Source organism: Schistocerca gregaria, chromosome 3 (assembly GCF_023897955.1).
Source record: "Schistocerca gregaria isolate iqSchGreg1 chromosome 3, iqSchGreg1.2, whole genome shotgun sequence".
NCBI lineage: Eukaryota > Metazoa > Arthropoda > Insecta > Orthoptera > Acrididae > Schistocerca > Schistocerca gregaria.
In genome coordinates this window covers 151,928,170-151,952,859 of record NC_064922.1, presented here as the reverse complement: position 1 = coordinate 151,952,859, position 24,690 = coordinate 151,928,170, and the positions used below count along the sequence as shown (strand labels likewise).

General features: G+C 44.7%; 1 protein-coding gene across 1 annotated transcript in view; it reads left to right on the top strand.

The window, feature by feature from the left end:
* LOC126355290 (protein scarlet-like) overlaps positions 1 to 24,690 on the top strand; it is a 142,553-nt gene that overhangs the window by 93,512 nt on the left and 24,351 nt on the right. Inside the window, exon 13 of the mRNA XM_050005579.1 lies at positions 10,662 to 10,762. Coding sequence (XP_049861536.1) covers positions 10,662 to 10,762 — 101 coding nt within the window. The remainder of the gene's footprint in view (positions 1 to 10,661; positions 10,763 to 24,690) is intronic.

Genomic DNA, 24,690 nt, shown 5'->3' with positions numbered 1-24,690 from the left:
TGACATAATGCTATACATTTTAAAAGTGTACATGCTCCCACGCAACAATGCATTTACACTCTGCTAATGTGACAGAACGAGATTGCAAGAAGAATGGTGTGAGGTTGCACAAAGCACACGGTTGTCGATTGCTGGCCATTAAAATTGCAACACTTGGAGGACAGCAAATAATGAAATTCAACCTACTGCGCGTATATAGCATAACAGGACGAATACATGAAGCAGTTTGTGCTGTACTGAGAATGCATGAAATATATTATTTTTGCGTAAAAGTTTTATTAGTGAAGTAGCTTAGCGCAAGCTGCTTCGCTCACGTAGTCTACATGGTCTGCACAGATTTTTTTGGTTTTACTTTAATCAAAATTTTATATTGTTAACAAATTGAAACACCTTCAAAACTTTTCACGCTAATTTAAGCCATAGAAGTATGGTCTTTCCCGAATGTACATTTGACCAAAAAGCGATTCTGGTTGAAGGAGTCCAAGATTTTTGTTAATCATGCCTTCTGCGTTCTTGTAGTGATATTTTCATAGGAACTTTCATTACCTCACACATATTTCTTTGCATCTAACCGAAAAGTGAAGTACAGTTTTTCATAGGTTTACTTTTTAAAATTTTTTAATAAAATGAAATATTTCATTAACAATTTTCACCAATTTTTCACGCTCTAAGGGGTTGAATTTCCAAAAACAGTGGAACACGTATTTTCTGATTTCTAACAGAGAAGCCAAATATAAATTTTCATATATTTAACTTTGAAAATGATTTCGTAATGAAATAATTTCATAAGTCTTTTCGTCCCTATTTCCCTCTCTTAGCGGACAGAATTTCCAAGAATACTGAAACAAGTTTCTTTTTATTTCTAACCAAGAAGTCAAATGACAAATTTCATAGATGTAGCCTTAAAAATGCCTTAGTAGTTCTCCAGTAATGAATTACTTTTAAAAAAATTCACCCGTATTTTTCTCCCTTAATGGTTGAATTTCCAAAAATGCTGAGAAACTCGTTTTTTTATTTCTGATTGAGAAACCAAATACCAATTTTCGTAGTTTGACAAAACTGCCATAATAGTGATATTCTTCGAAAAGACTTTTATCTCTTATTTTAACTCCTTTAGGAGTGGACTTTCGAACAATCATTTCTTAAACGGTACCTACAGTACGAGATCCACGCCCTCTCCAAAATTCAAGTTTCTGTCCTTAGCAGTTTCGACTGGGCGATGATGGGTCAGTGAACCAGTGTGGCCGTATTTCATCCCCCGTAGAAGGCGAATTTCCAAAAACAGTGGCACTCGCATTGTTTATTTCTAACTGAGAAAACAAATGAAAATTTTCATAGGTTTAAGATTCAAAACATGTTCATAATGAAACGTTTCATAAAACGTTTCGTCTCTTATTTCACCTACTTAGGGTTTGAATTTCCAAATACACACACAAACTTATTTTTTTATTTGTAGCCGAGATGTGAAATAGCAATTCTCACAGATGTAGCTTTGAAAATATTTGAGTAGTTCTTTAATAATAATTTATCGTCGAAAAATTTCACCAAATGTATCACCCCCAGAGGGGCTAAATTTCCAAAAATTCTCAAAAATGTATTTCTTAATTTCTGACTGAGAAACCAAATATCAATTTCCATACGTCTAGCTTCAAAACTGCCGTAATAGTGACATATTTTCTAAAACCTCTCATCCCCTATTTTACCCCACTTAGGGAAGGAAGTTCTAAAAATCCCTTATCAAACGACGCCTATATTACCAGATCAATAACCTCGCCAAATTTGAAGTTTCAATTCTTAGCAGTTTGAGATTTGCGATGATAAGTCAGCGAGTGAGTCAGTCAATCGGAACATGCATTTTGTATATACGTATAAAGAACATACAGCAGTTAACTGTCTTCTCAAACGCACCGCTTTAGAGACGTTCGACTAGTAATTACTTTTATGAAAGTCGTAATGAGGTTAGCTAATAGCTCCAAGAAATTCAAGCAACAGACCGTGCAATACTCTGCAGCAGAAGCGGCGCCCTCTATGAATCGGACCAGAACTCTAGGTGTGGTCTTGTCACAAACTCCTGCTCTGCAGGCAACCCCGCCGACTCTCCTGTAACGCATAGAGCCATTGTGGCCCGTGGCTGCAGCAATGCATAGCTGATTTTGAGGGATACCGAATGCGAAAGTTAATACAGAAAGTTGTCGCCTCTGACTGCAACAACAGCTATAATCAGGCTGGACACAGAGTCGAAGTTGCATGGGACGTACGGGTATCTCAATTCATGCTGCATCAACTCAGGGCCAAAGTTCAGTAGCCACTATCGTGTGAGCGCTTGACACTCTCTCGATACCCCGTGACTACTTGTTTTCATAGAGTGAGAGATTTATGGATCATGCTGTCCAAGGTAACAGTGCAGTGTTCTCTGTATCTAGATAGGTCAGGACAGCATGGTCACGATGCCGTCTTGCTTTCTTTGTTGAAAGATAACGTCAGGGAGACCTCAAAGACAGGACAGCGCTATCGGCCATAACAATTTCAATACTACGTTCGTTCGCCTCACAGGCGCGCATCGATCGACCGTATAGGCAATGCCCGTACGGGCGCAGCTTTTCCATTACCTGAAATCTGTTTTCTCGCACTCTACACGACTGCCGGCTGTAGAATAGCCGTACTTGTTCGCATTTTGTCTGCTAGGAGCGGCGGAGTCGTAGAACCATCAGACATCAGCTATCGGAACTGTGACGAAGAACAGAAAGGGCCTCATTCTAGCGCTCGAATGGCAATTTGAATTTGATGTATATTACCTCTACACGAAACATCAGGCAACCACCAATGAGATTTCTGTATGTTGAAAAGTAGGTCTTACAAGAACAATAAAGCCAAACATAATCATAATCTAACATGTACAAGACTATCTCAGTCAGCTTTACAGCTGCTACCCCTTTGCAAGAATAACAACGAATTCAAGGAAAATATTTCTTTCACAATTTTCTAATATCTACGTGGAATGGTTTTATTTTGTATAAGGATGTTACCAACCAAAATATATCTCTAGAATAATTTGTAAAAAAAAGTTATCATCAACCTGGCAGTTGCAGAAGGAGATATTCGATCATTTCAACCAACACAGGCAACCAGCCGAGGTAGAAATTTTGGTCGGTATTTTCCCACTAAGATACCACACACTGTCAACTAAGTACCGTAAAATTTGCACTCACAAAGCAAAGAAAAAGACTGGAAAGCTGGTAAGAAAAGAAAACAGATGGTGGTATAAAGTTTGCAGTGTTGGACTTCGTGTACCACAATGTTTTCAGGACTACCATTTGGAAGTAAATTATGTATAAATTACATTTAATCAATTTTTGTCATAAATATTTACTTATGAAGCTATTTTTTGTTTTTATTTCCACTTGAAATCCTTGTAGCCAAATGTAAAACTTTTTCCAGAGGGGAAGGTTTCCCTTGTTTCTGACAAATCTAACACATTGGTACTGATGCAAGCATACATATAAGCAAGTAAATTTCCTAATCTTTAAACTGTGGGGTGTAAAATGATATGTGTCTCTACGTTGCTTGGCTATGGTGCAATTACTCTGTAAATTTACTAGAAAACCTCAAGTTCACCTACGCAGTGAAGAGGAGTGACAACAATGTTGAATGTGTTATGATTTCACAAATGTAAACCGTGTTGTCCAAATTATCTGCTATTCGACCAGAGTTGATCGTGTTTTGCACTCATAGGCACCTCTAACAGTCACTCAATGTGCTAGGCGCGCATGACGTGAATGCAATCTACCATCGTTCGCTTTCCTTGGAGTCTACACCCACGGACACTCTACGCAGAACGAGGACTCCTCTGAAAAGACGTCGTGGCGTCACTTCTGTGTCCACTGTTGCCAGTGACGCACCTCTGTCGACGCGCATCTCTCAGCTGCTCCGTCAAGAGGAGCAGCAGCAATGGTCACCTAACAGATAGTCTGTCGTTCTCTAGACGTCGTCCTATTGTCCATGTGACACTTACTTTGCAGCAAACGTCCTCATTTCGTATCTCAAGAAACTTGAAATGACTGTACACACAGCCCAGGGAACAATATGTCTGTCCTTTCGAGCGCTAGACGTGTGGGCTGATTGATACCTTGCATGGAGCTGAGTGGTGCCTCCAGCAATCCATTGATTCCATATTTGAATCAAAGCCGTGGGATGCCAAAAAATTCCAGCAACAGTAGTGCAGAGTGACAAAACACACTCGTGGTTTTACAATCGTGTCGCTGTCGAATTCCGACCAGTGCTGGCAGGCGTTCGTTCTGTTTACAGGAAGAGTAAAATTATTTTCTCACGTATAACCAAAATTGAAGTGCAGTATCTGAATGAGACATAAATTTCGGAACTTTTTCTTCTTTAAACAATGTATTAGCGGCCTTCCATAACTAATGCGGCATATTTTTTTCTGAAAACAGGTTGGTTTTATTCACGATTCCAAAACACCATATCATTCGCCATTGTTTTGGATATCAAAGCCTGTTTTCCAACATAATCTCCGTTCAAAAAATGGCTCTGAGCACTATGGGACTTAACAGCGGAGGTCATCAGTACCCTAGAACTTAGAACTAATTAAACCTAACTAACCTAAGGACATCACACACATCCATGCCTGAGGCAGGATTCGAACCTGCGACCGTAGTGGTCGCGCGGTTCCAGACTGAAGCGCCTAGAACCGCTCGGTCACAGCGGCCCCATAATCTACGTTCAGTGCGATGGCCTAACGCGACCTTACTGGCAGCGTACCACTCCACTGGTCGACGTCGGAGCCAACGCCTTGCTCCATCAAAAACCTCCCCATCACCGACGCACTGCTTCCCATGTAGTGCATCCTCTGTTGGGCCAGGCAGATGGAAATCGAAAGGAGAGAGATCCAGGCTATAGGGTGGATGAGGAAGAACAGTCAAATCAAGTTTTGTGAGCTCCTTCCACATGCGCTGAGTTGTGTGAGGCCTTTTTTTGTCATGGAGAAGGCGAAACCCGTTTGAATTTTTCTGCTGGCGAATGCACTGAAGTTCTTTTTTCACAGCCTTACAGCCGGCAGGCACTAGGGAGATCGGAGAGGTTTGCACTATCTTGTTGCGATGTTGATAGCCGCATCGCCCAACGGCTTACCGTGCTTTTGTACAATGTCAGGCAGGTATATTCGACTACGCCCCTAACAAATTCCATATTTTTTGAACCGAAATTTGGCGGGAAATTTTTTTGTATTACTTATTGAGCGCTCCACGTAGATGGCATTACTCTTACTTACATAGTGCGGCTGTACAGCAATGCCAATGATTTGCGTATCCAAGTATATAGCACACGCCACGTCGATCTGATGTTTCTTACACGCCACCTTCATTAACACGTGACTGGCTGTGTCAAAATCACTCTAGTGCCGCCATTATTAATAGAATTGCTCCTCATTTATGCGGTTTCTCGTAATACACACATCTACATCCGCACTCTATAAACCACTATGAGGAGTATGACAAGCAGTGCTTCCCATTGCACCTATATTAAGGTTTCTCTTGTTCCTTTCGCGTATGGAGCCCGGTAAAAATTAATGTGATCTTGGCATTGCAATCAGCGCAAGAACGGTATGAAGAGAGTTTCATTCCTCACTGGAACTTGGAGTTTTATATTAGTTTTTCACGGAATAGTTTCCAACTATCTTCTCGTATCTGCCAGCTCTGGTTTCTTCTGCATTTTCATAACGCTATCTCGTGCATCAAAGAAATATGTGCGCATTGGTATTCCATGTATGCGTTCAATATCCCGTGTTAGTCATATTTGGTATGGTTCCAATATATTTGAGCAGTATGCTAGAATGGGTCCCACAAGTGTATCTTACGCAGTATCCCTTGTAGTTATAAAGTATCGCGGATCTACGATCTCTATACATAAGTCTGGAAATGTGTCCTGATTTCCTCGTCGTCGCCACACAGATCGAGAGGTAAGCTTGCGGTTATCGCATGGAGAACCATGCCACGGTGGTAAGCAAAAACGGCTTCAGTATCTATCCTGATATTGCCAATTTCCCTGAACGCGAACCTCAATTACTGAAGTTCCCCAGTAGATGGTCGGCAGCAGAAATCATCTTAGCAGTGTGTACTAACATGCTGAAAAACAGCTTGTGTTTGCACAAGATGGCGAAGGCTATTTGCATACACGTACGTGTCAGCTTCAACCTGTCTCACATAGCGGACTAGATCAGGTACTAAAGAAATACCCTCCAGCTGAAGACTGCAATTACTGTGAAAGAGCATGTTGTTGTTGTTGTGGTCTTCAATCCTGAGACTGGTTTGATGCAGCTCTTCTTGCTACTCTGTCCTGTGCAAGCTTCTTCATCTCCCAGTACCTGCTGCAGCCTACATCGTTCTGAATTGATTAGTGTATGTGCAAGCTTCTTCATCTCCCAGTACCTGCTGCAGCCTTCATCGTTCTGAATTGATTAATGTATTCATCTCTTGGTCTCCATCTACGATTTTTACCCTCCACGCTGCCCTCCAATACTAAACTGGTGATCCCTTGGTGCCTCAGAACATGTCCTACCAACCGATCCCTTCTTCTAGTCAATCGTCCATGTTTCACTTCCATACATGGCTACACTAAATAAAAACACTTTCAGAAACGACTTCCTGACATTTAAATCTATACTAGATGTTAACAAATTTTTCTTCTTCAGAAACGCTTTCCTTGCCATTTCCAGTCTACATTTTATATCCTCTCTACTTCGACCATCATCAGTTATTTTGCTACTTTAAGTGTCTCATTTCCTAATCTAATTCCCTCAGCATCACCCGATTTAATTCCAACACATTCCATTACCCTCGTTTTGATTTTGTTGATGTTTATCCTTATACCCTCCTTTCAAGACACAATCCATTCCGTTCAACTGCTCTTCCAAGCACTTTGCTGTGTCTGACAGAATTACAATGTCATCGGCGAACCTCAAAGTTTCTATTTCTTCTCCGTGGATTTTAATTCCTACTCTGAATTTTCTTTTATTTCCTTTATTGCTAGCTCAATATACAGATTGAATAGCATCGAGGAGAGACTACAAACCTGTCTCAATCCCTTCCCAAACAATGCTTCCCTTTCATGTCCCTCGACTGTTGTAACTGCCATCTGCTTTCAGTGCAAATTGTTTATGGCCTTTCGCTCCCTGTATTTCACCCCTACCACCTTCAGAACTTGAAAGAGAGTATTCCAATCAACATTGTCAAAAGCTTTCTCTAAATCTAAAAATGCTAGAAACGTAGGTTTGCCTTTCCTTAACCTTTCTTCTAAGATAAGTCGTAGGGTCAGAATTGCCTCACGTGTTCCAACATTTCTACGGAATCCAAACTGATCTTCTCCGAGGTCGGCATTCACCACTTTTTCCATTCGTCTGTAAAGAATTTGCGTTAGTATTTTGCAGCTGACACTTATTGAACTGATAGTCCGGTAATTTTCACATCTGTCAACACCTGCTTTCTTTGGGATTGGAATTATTGTATTCTTCTTGAAGCCTGAGGGTATTTCGCCTGTCTCATACATATTGCTCACCAGATGGTAGAGTTTTGTCAAGACTGGCTCTCCCAAGGCCGTCAGTAGTTCTAATGGAATGTTGTCCACTCCTGGGGCCTTGTTACGACTCAGGTCTTTCAGTGCTCTGTCAAACTCTTCACACAGTATCTTATCTCCTATTTCATCTTCATCTACAGCCTCTTCCATTTCCGTAATATTGTCCTGAAGTACATCGCTCTTGTGTAGACCCTCTATATACTCCTTCCACCTTTCTGCTTTCCCTTCTTTGCTTAAAACTGGGTTTCCATCTGAGCATGTATCAAGCAGGAACTTCCAGGACTCAATTAGAGCGAAAGAAAGTTTTGATTAAATTTCTAAGCCGATGCTGTGTCAGACAAAAGTGTAACTTTAGTAGACGAGGACCAGAGCTGACTTTATTAGCCACGATCATTAAACGAGAAAGAACCGCTATAATTCATTGCTCATTTATCCCAGTAACGGAATTGTGAAGTAACACGGCCTCGACAGGGAACAGAGGAATCATTGGTAATCGACAGGGGATCTCAAGTTGATTCCGTATTTCTAGATTTCCGGAAAGCTTTTGACACCGTTCCTCACAAGCGACTTCTAATCAAGCTGCGGGCCTATGGGGTATAGTCTCAGTTGTGCGACTGGATTCGTGATTTCCTGTCAGGAAGGTCGCAGTTCGTAGTAATAGACGGCAAATCATCGAGCAAAACTGAAGTGATATCAGGTGTTCCCCAGGGAAGCGTCCTGGGACCTCTGCTGTTCCTGATCTATATAAATAACCTGGGTGACAATCTGAGCAGTTCTCAGGTTGTTCGCAGATGATGCTGTAATTTACCGTCTAGTAAGGTCATCCGAAGACCAGTATCTGTTGCAAAGCGATTTAGAAAAGATTGCTGTATGGTGAGGCAGGTGGCAGTTGACGCTAAATAACGAAAAGTGTGAGGTGATCCACATGAGTTCCAAACGAAATCCGTTGGAATTCGATTACTCGATAAATAGTACAATTCTCAATGCTGTCAATTCAACTAAGTACCTGGGTGTTAAAATTACTAACAACTTCAGTTGGAAGGACCACATAGATAATATTGTCGGGAAGGCGAGCCAAAGGTTGCGTTTCATTGGCATGACACTTAGAAGATGCAACAAGTCCACTAAAGAGACAGCTTACACTACACTCGTTCGTTCTTTGTTAGAATATTGCTGCGCGGTGTGGGATCCTTACCAGGTGGGATTGACGGAGGACATCGAAAGGGTGCAAAAGAGGGCAGCTCGTTTTGTATTAGCACGTAATAGGGGAGAGAGTGTGGCAGATATGATACGCGAATTGGAATGGAAGTCACTACAGCAAAGACGTTTTTCGTCGCGGCGAGATCTATTTACGAAATGTCAGTCACCAACTTTCTCTTCCGAATGCACAGTTATTATGTTGAGCCCAACCTACATAGGTAGGAATGATCATCAAAATAAAATAAGAGAAATTAGAGCTCGAACAGCAAGGTTTAGGTGTTCGTTTTTCCCGCGCGCTGTTAGGGAGTGGAATGGTAGAGAGATAATATGATTGTGGTTCGATGAACCCTCTGCCAAGCACTTAAATGTGAATTGCAGAGTAGTCATGTAGATGTAGATGTAATCAGTGTAAAGTGAAGTGATGCGTGCAGATGCGTCGCTGTGTTACCTAGAGGCAACAAGGCCACACAGTAATTGAGCACACTCACAAAACAGTGAAGAATGCGCGCCTTGCTCGGATTAGTGCGTACAAAAAACGAAAAATGGAAAGAAGAATTAGAGACTATCGTATTGTCGACGTCGAGGTCATTAGAGATGAAGCGCAAGCTCGGTCTGGGATAGGATGGAGAAGGAAATCACCCCTGTCCTTTCAAAAACGCAATTTAGGGACAGTACGGCAAACATACTACTGAATGGAAATGTGTCACCTGTGTCCCCAGTGTGAATCTGCTCCAGAAACCATTTCGAAAGTTCTTACAGCTAACAAGTTTATTGGCGCAAGACAGTACACCACTGAGCTGTACATTTTGGGCCAACGACCAAATCAATATAAAATGTAATACAATCAGTACTTATGTATAATAGCTGCAATCGAAGTGTAGTAAAAGTATTAACAGTTGAAGTATTAGCAGATATTGTTAAAGTAGGATGTTCGAGGCGGTAATGGCACAACAGTGAATTAACTACGACTGTAGACTAGTTACAATAATGGTGAAGTTGCTAGTTGTAGATGTTCTTCCTGTGACGAGAACAACAATAGCAGATAAGAAAGCTAAATGGGAAGTCAGAAAAAAGAATGCACTACAATGAAAGTAGATGGTACTTCTTCTGTGACAGAGTGAAGGAATGAAATTACAATGAAATGAATACCCTTAGCTGCATACAGGCGTTGATATAAGTCAACGGGGACAGATGAAAATGTGTGCACCGACCGGGACTCGAACCCACGATCTCCTACTTACATGGCAGACGCTCTATCCATCTCAGCCACCGAGAACACATAGTGCGACTGCACGGACTTATCTCTGGCACGCCGCACGTGAGGCCCACATTCCCCACTTATTGTCCCGCACTATATTCCTAGTGCCCCAGACCCTCATACTCATAACTCGCGCCTTCCGATTCCCGTAAGAGTTCGGGCTCTGTTTGTGCATCCGCACAGAAGAAGATGGTATCTGTTCTTTCGGACATATCCGAAAGCCGCGAGTAATGAGTATGCTGGGCAGAGGCGCTATGATATAGTGCGGGACAATAAGTTGCGAATGTGGGTCTCACGGGATGCGTGCCAGAGATAAGTCCCTGCAGTCGCACTATCCTCTGTGTCCTCGGTGGCTCAGATGGATAGAGCGTCTGCCACGTAAGCAGGAGTTCCCACGATTGAGTCCCGGTCGGGGCACACATTTTGAACTGTCCCCGTTGACTTACATTGTAATTTCATTCTATCGAGCTGCATGGTCACCGATAGTATCTGTTCCTGCGGACATGTCCGAAACAACAGATACCGTCTTCATATATAGAATGTAGGAAGTCTGTTCTAGAAGACAGACGTTCACGTGTAAGTGACACGCCCGTTGTGCTGTGGTGTTCTCTGCCCGCAGCACGCTGCCCGTGGCGGTCGAGTGGATGCAGTACCTGTCCTGGCTCATGTACGCCAACGAGGCGCTCTCCGTCGTCCAGTGGGAAGGCGTCACCAACATCAGTAAGTTTTACTATGATTCCGCACACTTTAAGTGCCATAACCTATAACCTACAAATAATTGGTATAACTTCGATAGACTAACAAAAATTCCATTACTTCCTTTGCTGAACGAAATAAAACTTTTTTTGAATTGTGATTGATAGTCTACCATGACACACAACCATGTACAGGGTGGATCACCTAAAACGAGCCCCACAAATGTTACGAAAATTAAAAGTGCTATTAATGTGCTCTTTTCACAAAATGGATTGTTAGTCAGGGGCTCTTATGTCAATAAACGGATTGTAACAACACTCAGAAAGTGTATTTTTTTGTACAACCATGCACTTTCTAAAACAGAATTCTGCCTATTGACATTGTTGTTGTTGCTGTGGTCTTCAGTCTTGAGACTGGTTTGATGCAGCTCTCAATCTAGCCTATCCTGTGCAAGCTTCTTCATCTCCCAATACCTACTGCAACCTACAGCCTTCTGAATCTGTTTAGTGTACTCATCACTTGGTCTACCTCTACGATTTTTACCCTCCACTCTGCCCTCCAATACTAAATTGGTGATGCCTCATAAAGTGTCCTAGCAACCGATCCCTTCTTCTAGTCAAGTTGTCCACAAACTTCTCTTCTCCCCAATCCTATTCAATACCTCCTCATTAGTTATGTGATCTACCCATCTAATCTTCAGCAGTCTTCTGTAGAACCACATTTCGAAAGCTTCTATTCTCTTCTTGTCCAAACTATTTATCGTCCACGTTTCACTTCCATACATGGCTACACTCCATTCAAATACTGTCAGAAACGACTTCCTGACACTTGATCTATCTTCAATCTATACTCGATGTTAACAAATTTCTCTTCTTTAGAAACGATTTCTTGCCACTGCCAGTACACATTTTATATCCTCTCTATTTCGACCATCTTCAGTTATTTTGCTCCCCAAGTAACAAAACCCCTTTACTACTTTAAGTGCCTCATTTCCGTATCTAATTCCCTCAGCATCACCCGACTTAATTCGACTAGATTCTATTATCCTCGTTTTGCTTTTGTTGATGTTCATCTTATAGCCTCCTCTCAAGACACTATCCATTCCGTTCAACAGCTCTTCCAAGTCCTCTGCTGTCTCTGACAGAAGTACAATGTCATCGGCGAACCTCAAAGTTTTTATTTCTTCTCCATGGATTTTAATACCTACTCCTAATTTTTCTTTTTCTTTCTTCACTGCTTGCTCAATATACAGATTGAATAACATCGGGGAGAGGCTACAACCCTGTCTCACTTCTATTGATATTAACAAACTAAAAGTAAGGTAATGTAGAAAGTCTGTGGTGTTTGTTTCTGGATTCTAGTGCGAGTCGTTTAAGAGATATCGTACATTGAAAAGTTTCCACACCAACACTTGTACAGTACCTGTGGTACCACACATTGAAGATGTAAGACAGCCAGATCGGAAGGTGGTGGGCGTGAAAGAACCCTTAGGAAGATTTTAAGTAATGTGTCCTTTATTGGCCACTTGTGCCTTCTAAAGGGTCACAGAGTCAGGCCTAGGGAGGCGAGAGTAAGCCAGAGCGTAGTCAGGGGCGAACCGTAGTTCGCATAGTTACGGAAAAGCGGTGTCCGGGAAGTTAAAGTCAGTGGCGCCGCAGCACCGGGAAGGGCAGGAGATGTTGACTGCTACAGGGCGCGCGATCTTCATCACAAAGGCCCTGTGGCGAGCGGCTGGGTACATCCAATACGGCCACACAGATTCCTCCGCCCTGATTGGTCAGAAGTGGAGGTACCCGCGAGGGCAGCATGGAAATTTCCAGAACGTGGACTGGTCAGCGTCGCATAGATGGGGTTACTTCGTCAGCACATGAGGGAAGCATATGATCGACATGCTTGCTGACTTCCTGTTGCCAGACCGTGGGATGGAAAAATTACAGGCAGCCGACGCTGCCGGCTACGGCTTGAGAAGAAAGTGACTCTTGAAAGTGAATAAAAAGTAAAATGAAATCCCCTACTATGGGGCTACTATCTGACCCATCCTTACAAAGAACATCAAAAGTGCATACACTAGTTGTGTTGATTCTGACCAGTGACAAGACAATTGACCATCATACACTCCTGGAAATTGAAATAAGAACACCGTGAATTCATTGTCCCAGGAAGGGGAAACTTTATTGACACATTCCTGGGGTCAGATACATCACATGATCACACTGACAGAACCACAGGCACATAGACACAGGCAACAGAGCATGCACAATGTCGGCACTAGTACAGTGTATATCCACCTTTCGCAGCAATGCAGGCTGCTATTCTCCCATGCAGACGATCGTAGAGATGCTGGATGTAGTCCTGTGGAACGGCTTGCCATGCCATTTCCACCTGGCGCCTTAGTTGGACCAGCGTTCGTGTTGGACGTGCAGACCGCGTGAGACGACGCTTCATCCAGTCCCAAACATGCTCAATGGGGGACAGATCCGGAGATCTTGCTGGCCAGGGTAGTTGACTTACACCTTCTAGAACACGTTGGGTGGCACGGGATACATGTGGACGTGCATTGTCCTGTTGGAACAGCAAGTCCCCTTGCCGGTCTACGAATGGTAGAACGATGGGTTCGATGACGGTTTGGATGTACCGTGCACTATTCAGTGTCCCCTCGACGATCACCAGAGGTGTACGGCCAGTGTAGGAGATCGCTCCCCACACCATGATGTCGGGTGTTGGCCCTGTGTGCCTCGGTCGTATGCAGTCCTGATTGTGGCGCTCACCTGCACGGCGCCAAACACGCATACGACCATCATTGGCACCAAGGCAGAAGCGACTCTCATCGCTGAAGACGACACGTCTCCATTCGTCCCTCGATTCACGCCTGTCGCGACACCACTGGAGGCGGGCTGCACGATGTTGGGGCGTGAGCGGAAGACGGCCTAACGGTGTGCGGGACCGTAGCCCAGCTTCATGGAGACGGTTGCGAATGGTCTTCGCCGATACCCCAGGAGCAACAGTGTCCGTAATTTGCTGGGAAGTGGCGGTGCGGTCCCCTACGGCACTGCGTAGGATCCTACGGTCTTGGCGTGCATCCGTGCGTCGCTGCGGTCCGGTCCCAGGTCGACGGGCACGTGCACCTTCCACCGACCACTGGCGACAACATCGATGTACTGTGGAGACCTCACGCCCCACGTGTTGAGCAATTCGGCGGTACGTCCACCTGGCCTCCCGCATGCCCACTATACGCCCTCGCTCAAAGTCCGTCAGCTGCACATACGGTTCACGTCCACGCTGTCGCGGCATGCTACCAGTGTTAAAGACTGCGATGGAGCTCCGTATGCCACGGCAAACTGGATGACACTGACGGCGGCGGTGCACAAATGCTGCGCAGCTAGCGCCATTCGACGGCCAACACCGCGGTTCCTGGTGTGTCCGCTGTGCCGTGCGTGTGATCATTGCTTGTACAGCCATCTCGCAGTGTCCGGAGCAAGTATGGTGGGTCTGACACACCGGTATCAATGTGTTCTTTTTTCCATTTCCAGGAGTGTATGTTATGTTCAAAATGACCACCGCCAGCAGCAGCTTCCAGTCTGCACATGGGCTAGGATTTTAGCGGACATGTCGCAGCAGGCTGCAGTAACTCGTCGTTGCATATCATTGTATGTAGTTGGTATGTTCTTTTAGACAGAGTCTTTTAGCTTTCACCACAGAGAAAAGTCTACAGGCATCAGATGCGGTGAACGGGCCGGCCAAGTTACAGGTTCTCTGCATTCAGTCCATCGTTTTGGAAACAATTTGTGAAGACAAGCTACGGTACTTGTGGCACTGTGAGTCGGACAGCTATCATGTTGGTACTACAAGTTTTCCTGGTCTCCAGAGGAACGCCTTCTAGTATGCGTGGAAGATGGTACGTTAGGAGGCTGCAATACTTGTGCGCGTTCGGTGTTCCGTCTATGAAAAACGGGTCTATGAGTTGATTGTTCACCACTCCATGGCTCTGATGTTCCACCTGACGACGTCAACAGGCATTGTCAACAGACCAGTAGTGCATGTTTCGGCTGCTTACCTGGCTATGATTGGTAAATGTGGCTTCATGACTAAATGAGATACATGATACATCTGGAGTATCCTGTAGTAATGCCCAAGCACAAGAGTTACCGCGATTGTCATCATCAATGCAGCTCTTGATGGATAGAGATGACATAACGATAGAAATGGGACCTATGTCGATGGAGAATGCATAGACAGTTGCCAGACTCACGCCATTTTCTCGTGCGATTACGCGGGAGCTAAAGTGCGGATCAACAGTAACATCAGCAAGAACATTAATTTCCCCTTCTTCTGTCGTCACTTGTTTCCTTCTGTTACGTTGTATAGCTATTACACTACTACTTTCGCGTAAGTTGAAGAGGTTACCCGGGCGGGTGGCCGAGCGGTTCTAGGTGCTAGAGTCTGGAACCGCGTGACCGCTACGGTCGCAGGTTCGAATCCTGCCTCGGGCATGGATGTGTGTGAAGTCCTTAGGTTAGTTAGGTTTAAGTAGTTCTAAGTTCTAGGGGAGTGATGAACTCACAAGTTAAGTCCCATAGTGCTCAGAGCCATTTCAACCATTTTTTTTTTCTTTTTTCGAAGAGGTTGACAAATAACGGCCGAGATGGTTCGTTTGTATTGGGACATCTTGCCGCGTACACTGTACAAGAACGAACTGCATTCTTCCTACACTCCCATACACCACAAGCACGTCGGTTCTTCTTGCACTGGTAAATCCCATCGTCCACTCACGACCAACTGTTTGGACCGGCACAAGTAACTGACAAACAATTCGCAGCGCACCCAAGGAATACGAAAGCACACTGTAAGCAAACATAAAAACAACAGGTCAACGACTGTTATCACTTTTTCTGTTACAGCCTAGCAAATGTGTTATTGACTATCAAAGGAAATCTAGAATAAAAGGAAACGGGGTGGGCAAAAATACGGATGCACCAAAAACGTGGTACACATGCCGTGCCTAATTCGCTGCACGAAATCGACTGGTATTCAAAACCGCTTCAAGTTGTTTCGGAAAGGATAGCTACTGGTCCTAGACGGTTTTCAAGGGAATTTTATACCATTCTCCTAGAAAAATAGTGCCCACCTCTGGTAACGATAATGAAGGTAGACGGCAATCACGCACTCTGGTCTCCACACTTGACCAAAAGGGCTCAATAATATGGAGATCCGCTGACTGTGTGGAGAGCGCAGGCGTGCAATTAACCCTCGTACTCACAAACTCAGTCCTGCACGATTCGATCAGTATAAACAGGGACCCTGTCGCCGCTGGGGAACAAACATTGTACCATGCGATGGACCTCATCGGACAAAATTTTCGCGTAATCCTAGTTGCAATCCTGTCTCCAGAGCAACCGTGGCGCCAATGGAATACCATGACATGGCTGCCCAAATAATCGCCGAACACCCGCTCTGTTTCACTCCTGGGACTTAAACTCAGGCAGAAGTTGGAAACAGTGTGAAACACACTCATCCGATCAAATGAGATTCTTCCATTTCTTCGTGGCTTCGGTACAACGTTATGGCATTAGCGGCGCTGTTGAATGGTTTGGAATTCCAGCTCGCGCTGCAATTCCATCCTTACGGAGCTTCCTTCGTGTTGCTTTGGCTCTGACAGGATTCGTGACTACGACATGGAGTCCTGCAGTGACTTCTGCAGGTGTAATCCATTTATAATTTACTCACAATGACCTTGAATGATCTTCTGTCACCATCACACAAGACGCACTCTCGTCCACGTTGTAACTTAGCAGATGATATTTTCACGCTTATCCTGTATGCGGTATAAATCTCCGATACGGAGACTCTTGAAACATCAAATACTTCGACTTCCTTGGTTACGAAAGACCCACCATGCGAACACGGACGATTTGCCCAAGCTCTACGAGGGCTATTCGGAAAGTAAGGAGTGATAGGTTGCGAAATGGAAACGACAGTGAAAATCAAAACTGTTTTATTAACAACAGTTAGCTTCAACTTTCAGCTACTTATCTCCATAGTCGACGATTCGACTCAGACGTTTGTCGTAGCGTTGTACCGACTTTCCAATACCCTCGTTATAGAAGGCAGCCGCCAGTGGTTTCTGCCAGTTCTCTGCGCAGGCCTACAGCTCGTTGTCTGTGTCAAAATGTTGTCTTCATAGCCAGCGGTTCACGTGAGCATAGACGAAACTCCAGGTGAGACAATTACTGGCTGTATTGTGGGTAGTCAAACATTTCCAATTGAAAACGATGCAGGAGCATCTTCATTGCCTCTGCAGAACGCGGCTGAGAATTCTCTTGAAAAAGAAACCGCACGACACTTATGTATTGTGGGCTGCATAGCTTTAGGCGAAATTTCTCACCAGGCCCTCGTACTTGGTGGGACACGCTATTGTTCTAAGTATCTTTATGTGCTCCCTGTGTGCTCAGAACTAAAAAGAACGACGTAACGCAATCTACGGGCATACTAGAGACACTGCCCAACACACCTGCGCAAAACCCCATCGGATTTTCACTGTGGTTTCCATTTCGCGACCGATCGTTCCTTACTTTCCAAATAAGCCTTGCAATTCAGGTAGCACCGACATAATACACTCTAGGCTACGCATATCACTGTTCTGACCAGGAGTGTCTCTTAAAAGTGTTGAGGACATTGCACTTGTGATGTTCGTGGTCAATTAAAGAGCACCACATGAAACCTTGGTTAGCATCCGTATTTATATTCAGGCATGTATCTCTCGCTTAATTTCCTTATTTTTGTCCAACCCTTTTACTACAAGGTTAACTTTGTAGAATCTTGTGTTTATATAGGTACTTACATGTGAAAATTCTTGGAACTTGTTTGTTGCTTATAAAATGTTTGATGACTTAATTAAGGTCACGCAGTACATAATTGTAGAACGTGCATACTGGGACGGTGTGCCACACGCCAGATTAGTGTTCTGCTAGCTGCTGGTTTGAGGCAGAACGTTTTGTTAGTTTTACAAATATAAAAACATTTAAAACCTTTCGGCCTAACATTCACAACTGTTTCAACCAATGTCGTGTATAATCCGCTCACACTTAGATCAATCCATAAACTTTTCCAACTGTATCTGGTATCACTGGGAACCTCTTCTAAGAACAAAGATGTCCTTAAACTAGCGCAATCCACCCTCCTCTTAGGGCATGAAGCAAAATAAATGTCCCTTGCTGAATAGTAGACCGCTGCTCTTAATTACAAAAATATGACATCCATATTGTAGCGACGAGGAGCTACTCGACCGAATAGTAGTGGCTCAGGTCAAAGAAAACCATAGTAAAGGCCGGGAGAGCGGTGTTCTGACCACACACCCCTCCTCAACTGAGGATGACACTGCGGTCGGATAGTCCCGATGGGCCAGTTGTGGCCTGAAGACGGAGTGCATATTGTAACGACCTGTTGCGCAGTTAAATATGTTGTAGGTTCGCTTATCAGCGCTACTGTTGCTTTCACATAGTTTACTACTGCTCTCGCTTAGCATGTATCCTCTTCATGTCACCACAACCTCTGAATCCCACATCATGCCACAACCCACCTTACATTCATATCTAAACAACCTGCTGATATTCTTTCCTTCCTTCCTCCATCCATTCAACTACAGTTTTCAGCGACGACTCACGTCGTTATACGTGTCCAAACATTCTATATCTTCAACCATTACCTCCTTCATTATGTCATTCGTGCACTCGTTAAAGAACGTACTCGTCCTTCACTCGCTCTTTCCATCGGATCTTCAACAGTCACCTGTAACACAACATTTCAAAGGCTTATAATCGCTTCATTTTTCGATATTGAGCTCTTTTGCAGGGTGCACTTCAGCAACGTTCGCTACGCTCTGGAGCAGTAAAAGGCTAACACGGCTACTGAGTGACTGATCAGAGTTAACATTCATACTATTCATTGGGGAATCACTTGTATACAATCGTAATGTTGGTTTGGAACAGATGAGACGTCAGCTACAGTATTTGACATTCATCGCTCTGAATCAAACTTTATGTTCCAGTTGGTCAACAACTCCAAATAAGTTTTCGAGGTCCAGTGACGACGCGATGAACTGGTGGACGTACGGCAGCTGCCAAGAATAGTTGCTGGTTTGTGTCCATTGGCGCTCGACGTAATTAGAAGGCTCGGCTTCTGTTGAGGAGGCAGACCCTCTCCGTCTCACTCACCAGTCGACCATCTCTTGTCGGACTGTGAAGCCCACAGAGCGACTCTCTGTTTCCGACCACGTGACTGGTGTTGGGCGGCAAATGTGTAGCCCTCTGCAGACCAGACCGGAACTACGGCATTACCCATCCGTCGCTGCTGAGCACGCAACCAAATGACAGTACTGTCCTGCCTGGAGCCTCTGTGCTCCGAGTTATACAGCACGTTTCTGTCTTTTTATTGAGTGCTCATTTACCTTTTGCAGTTCTTGTCACTATATCTTTGTTACTTGTTATTGCAGATTCATCTCTAACATTTAACTGCCCATCAGTCCACCACCATCGCACAGTATACCTCACATTCTTACCTTTTTGTATATAATTAGTTATTACACACCCCACTTAATCCCCGTTCATCGCCCCTACGTCACTAGCGAATCGTACGTTGCTGATATTCTGCCCGTGCTAACAACTGGCACCCTGATACTTTCTTTATTTCTCTCACTGTCGCTTCCTTATACAAGGTAAATATCAGTGATGACGTGACAGTGAGCTGCCCTTTCCTGCGTCTGTTTTCGTGTTCTTGTACCCTTTCGTCTGTGCTGACTCATCAATTCTCCTTCCCAGTAACAAAACTGATCACACTTCGAACCCTGTTGTTCGTACCACACTCCCTAATTACATTATTTATATAATCGTTAATCTTCTATAGCTTCATAAAAAGCTGTATGTTGTATTCAGCTTATGCACGTCGCATCTGACATACACTAATGTGCAAAACATAAAGACGAAAGTAACTTCCGCGTGATGTTTGACCGCCAAATAACATACCTCGATGAAACTCGTACCATAAGTAGAAAAAACAGCTGCAGCACGGTGGACAAGGTAACTGAAAGAATTACGAAATAATGACACGAACAAGAATGACACTGAAGTCACCGCGAATCATGATGGTGCCCTGGAAACTACAAAAGGCGTGTCACGGTTCTTAATAGGCTGTATGACCAGAACGGTTGACCGTGCACGGTCAGCAATGCGCTCTAATGCAGGCTACAAGGTTGCTAAGGCGTTCTTGTGGTAGGCCGTTCCATTCCTCCACCATGGTGGTTGATAGCTGCGGGATGGTCATTTGTGGATACTGTGACGGTACAAAACCCCCGTTACTAGATGAATAGGTCTAGTATGCAAGGATTGCGCCGGCCGCGGTGGTGTCGCGGTTGTAGGCGCGCAGTCCGGAACCGTGAAACTGCTACGGTCGCAGGTTCGAATCCTGCCTCGGACATGGATGTGTGTGATGTCCTTAGGTTAGTTAGGTTTAAGTAGTTCTAAGTTCTATGGGACTGATGACCACAGCAGTTGAGTCCCATAGTGCTCAGAGCCATTTGAACAATTTTTTTTGCAAGGATTGCTTTGTGGAGAGCTAGCGCACGACATGGTGCGCCATTCACGGAAGCGCGTGGCGCGCGAGAGCGAGATTTGCAACGGTCGGTGGTATGCCTCCACCGCCAAGCGGCTACGCGGCCCGTTGCTTGGGGCATTCATTGTTTGGTTTTTCGCGCTTTACGATAAAACTACATAACTTACGGTGAAGAGCGATGCGGCAGTGAATTGTGGTCAGCAATATGCACTTTCTGAAAGATCGATCTTATATACTCCTGGAAATGGAAAAAAGAACACATTGACACCGGTGTGTCAGACCCACCATACTTGCTCCGGACACTGCGAGAGGGCTGTACAAGCAATGATCACACGCATGGCACAGCGGACACACCAGGAACCGCGGTGTTGGCCGTCGAACTGCGCTAGCTGCGCAGCATTTGTGCACCGCCGCCGTCAGTGTCAGCCAGTTTGCCGTGGCATACGGAGCTCCATCGCAGTCTTTAACACTGGTAGCATGCCGCGACAGCGTGGACGTGAACCGTATGTGCAGTTGATGGACTTTGAGCGAGGGCGTATAGTGGGCATGCGGGAGGCCGGGTGGACGTACCGCCGAATTCCTCAACACGTGGGGCGTGAGGTCTCCACAGTACATTGATGTTGTCGCCAGTGGTCGGCGGAAGGTGCACGTGCCCGTCGACGTGGGACCGGACCGCAGCGACGCACGGATGCACGCCAAGACCGTAGGATCCTACGCAGTGCCGTAGGGGACCGCACCGCCACTTCCCAGCAAATTACGGACACTGTTGCTCCTGGGGTATCGGCGAGGACCATTCGCAACCGTCTCCATGAAGCTGGGCTACGGTTCCGCACATCGTTAGGCCGTCTTCCGCTCACGCCCTAACATCGTCCAGCCCGCCTCCAGTGGTGTCGCGACAGGCGTGAATGGAGGGACCAATGGAGACGTGTCGTCTTCAGCGACGAGAGTCGCTTCTGCCTTGGTGCCAATGATGGTCGTATGCGTGTTTGGCGCCGTGCAGGTTAGCGCCACAATCAGGACTGCATACGACCGAGGCACACAGGGCCAACACCCGGCATCATGGTGTGGGGAGCGATCTTCTACACTGGCCATTCACCTCTGGTGATCGTCGAGGTGACACTGAATAGTGCACGGTACATCCAAACCGTCATCGAACCCATCGTTCTACCATTCCTAGACCGGGAAGGGAACTTGCTGTTCCAACAGAACAATGCACGTCCGCATGTATCCCGTGCCACCCAACGTGCTCTAGAAGGTGTAAGTCAACTACCCTGGCCAGCAAGATCTCCGGATCTGTCCCCCATTGAGCATGTTTGGGACTGGATGAAGCGTCGTCTCACGCGGTCTGCACGTCCAGCACGAACGCTGGTCCAACTGAGGCGCCAGGTGGAAATGGCATGGCAAGCCGTTCCACAGGACTACATCCAGCATCTCTACGATCGTCTCCATGGGAGAATAGCAGCCTGCATTGCTGCGAAAGGTGGATATACACTGTACTAGTGCCGACATTGTGCATGTTCTGTTGCCTGTGTCTATGTGCCTGTGGTTCTGTCAGTGTGATCATGTGATGTATCTGACCCCAGGAATGTGTCAATAAAGTTTCCACTTCCTGGGACAATGAACTCACGGTATTCTTATTTCAATTTCCAGGAGTGTAAGTCACGAAACGCAAAACTTTTAGTAACTTGAAAATTGTTTAATAACACGAATCCTGAAAGATTAATAAAAACAGTAAATAAATACTTACAGGGATGAGCGAGCACTCATTAAAAAACTCTCGTCATAGCGGATCGAGTGCCATAGTCATATGTTAATAAGGCCCTCCGTCTTCAGGCTACGAGTGGCCTACCGGCACCATCCGACCGCCGTGTCATCCTCAGGGGAGGATGCGGATAGGAGGGACTTGGGGTCAGCACACCGCCCTCCCGGTCGTTATGATGGTATTCTTGACCGAAGTCGGTACTATTCGGTCGAGTAACTCCTCAAGTGGCATCACGAGGCTGAGTGCACCCCGCAAAATGGCAACAGCGCATAGCAGCTGGGTGGTCACCTATCCAAGTGCCGGCCATTCCCAACAGCGCTTAACTTCGGTGATCTCACGGGAACCGGTTTATCCACTGCGGCAAGGCCGTTGCGTAGTCATATTTTAAGATTCATATATAATTAAGCTCGTCAAGAGCACTAAACAACGTTTGATGGGAAATTGTTTTTAAAATTCAATAGAAAATTCATGTCGTGAAGACCGGCACTATATAATATTTTTGGTGGCATCACACGTACTTTAAACTAGTTAAGTTATACTATACACTTAACTTGCATTAGTTTTCATTGTTTGCAAATTATTATTAACATTTATCGCCCATAATTAATTAATTATTATAGATATGAAGATTTTGAGCAGCGCAATGTGTAGATCGCTATATATTACGTCTGAAAACAATGTTATATGCGGGTCTATGTTAAAACTTTGCAGCACAGATGTCAACAAACAAATTTACGCTACATGGCGAAATTTTGCAAAAACTAAAACTTGATTTACGGGCGATAGAATAATCATAGAAATTAATGCAAAATAGTAAAAAAGATGTACTTTCTAGCGTGGTTCCGATGGTGTACTTATTTCTGTTGAAAGACGTATGTGTCAAAATTTGTAATCTTAACTGGTGAGATTGTTGCTTCGTAGCCAGGGGGGGGGGGGGGTAGAGGTTAGAGCCTATATAAGCGGGCGGCCATCTTGGCCAGGGGTCAGTCAGTGGTCAGTCGCTGGGGAGTTGGCCAGTGGGTGGAGAGCGAGCGCCATTTGTGGGTTGCCCATGTTGTCGGTTGGGTAAGAACTTTTTTTTGCGCCGATTTATTTCGACAGAGAGTATTATTTAATAGTTCGAGTGTGCAAGTATATATATGCTGAATTGGAAATTCTACGATTATTTTTGTGAGTAAGAATTACGAGGTATATAGCGGCGTAAGTGAACATGTGATGATCTATGATTTCGCTCCAAAACTGCTAGAACTAAGAGGAGAGTGGGACTTGTGGTTCTGTTCGAACAGATTGAGTAATTTTCGTTTATAGTAGCCTACATTATTGCTATTGGGGGCTCGGAGTTAAGTTATTATTAAAGTAAAACTGTAAACCGTCTCACCAGTGCTAATTTCATTGTGCGAAAGAAATGGACGACGCTAATAAATAGCAACAGAACTGTGTCATGAAAAAATGATTTTGCTATAATACTCGCCTAATTTTTGTTCCCTAGCATAGACTGCAGTCATGAATATTAATTAAAAAACTATAACTAATTGTTTATAAGCACTATGGGACTTAACTTCTGAGGTCATCAGTCCCCTAGTACTTAGAACTACTTGAGGTCATCAGTCCCCTAGAACTTAGAACTACTTAAACCTAACTAACCTTGCAACTGAACTCTGGCTCGTTTACTACCTATTTTTCACGTGGCTCATCTGCAAACGGGGTTGGTAGTAAACGGTTGCATTATTGAGTTAGATATTGGCTGGCTTTTGAAGAGCAGTGAATTGAACTATACACGTTCAGACTGAAACTTATTTATTCAAAAGAAACCCATTAACATAGTGGCCATGCATTTTTAAGCTCACAAATACTAATCGGTGCAATTCGTACACTGTTTGTGTCACACCCACACACGTTCACTTTGTTCCTTCGCATACACTGGCGTCCATGCTCGCCCTCGCGGCACTTTGCCGCTCCCAACTCGCCACCACAACGGCCAACCGCAAAACACCCCGATTTTCCCGCTCATATCCACAGTCCTGAGTCTGGTCACATGACACCGCAATAGTCAAAATAATCGCTAAACATGGCCACAATTCGTTTACAATATTTTATGATATTTAAATACTTAAATCTAAATACATTACATAATTTTACAAATTATCACCACACTTATATAATTCGTTGCAATTGTAAGAAAACCAAAACACTATGCAACGGAACTACAACGCACATCAAAACACAAAACAAGTATTTTCCGGTCTATTTTGCCCAGCATATTATCTTTGCTGCTGTGCTTTAAATTTTAAATTACTTGCAAGAGTTCCATATTATCCCATGTTACCTTACACCCTAAGGACATCACACACATCCATGCCGGAGGCAGGATTCGAACCTGCGACCGTAACAGTCGCGCGGTTCCAGACTATAGCGCCTAGAACCACACGTCCACACCGGCCGGCCTATAACTAAGGCGCGGGTGTGGAACAGTGTACTTATGTACCGAGGGTGAAAATCATCCCCTGAGACTTACGTGAGAGCCCAAATTCGCACCAACATTTTTTAACGAACATTTGTATATGCACATTCGTGTGAACTCTTCAAC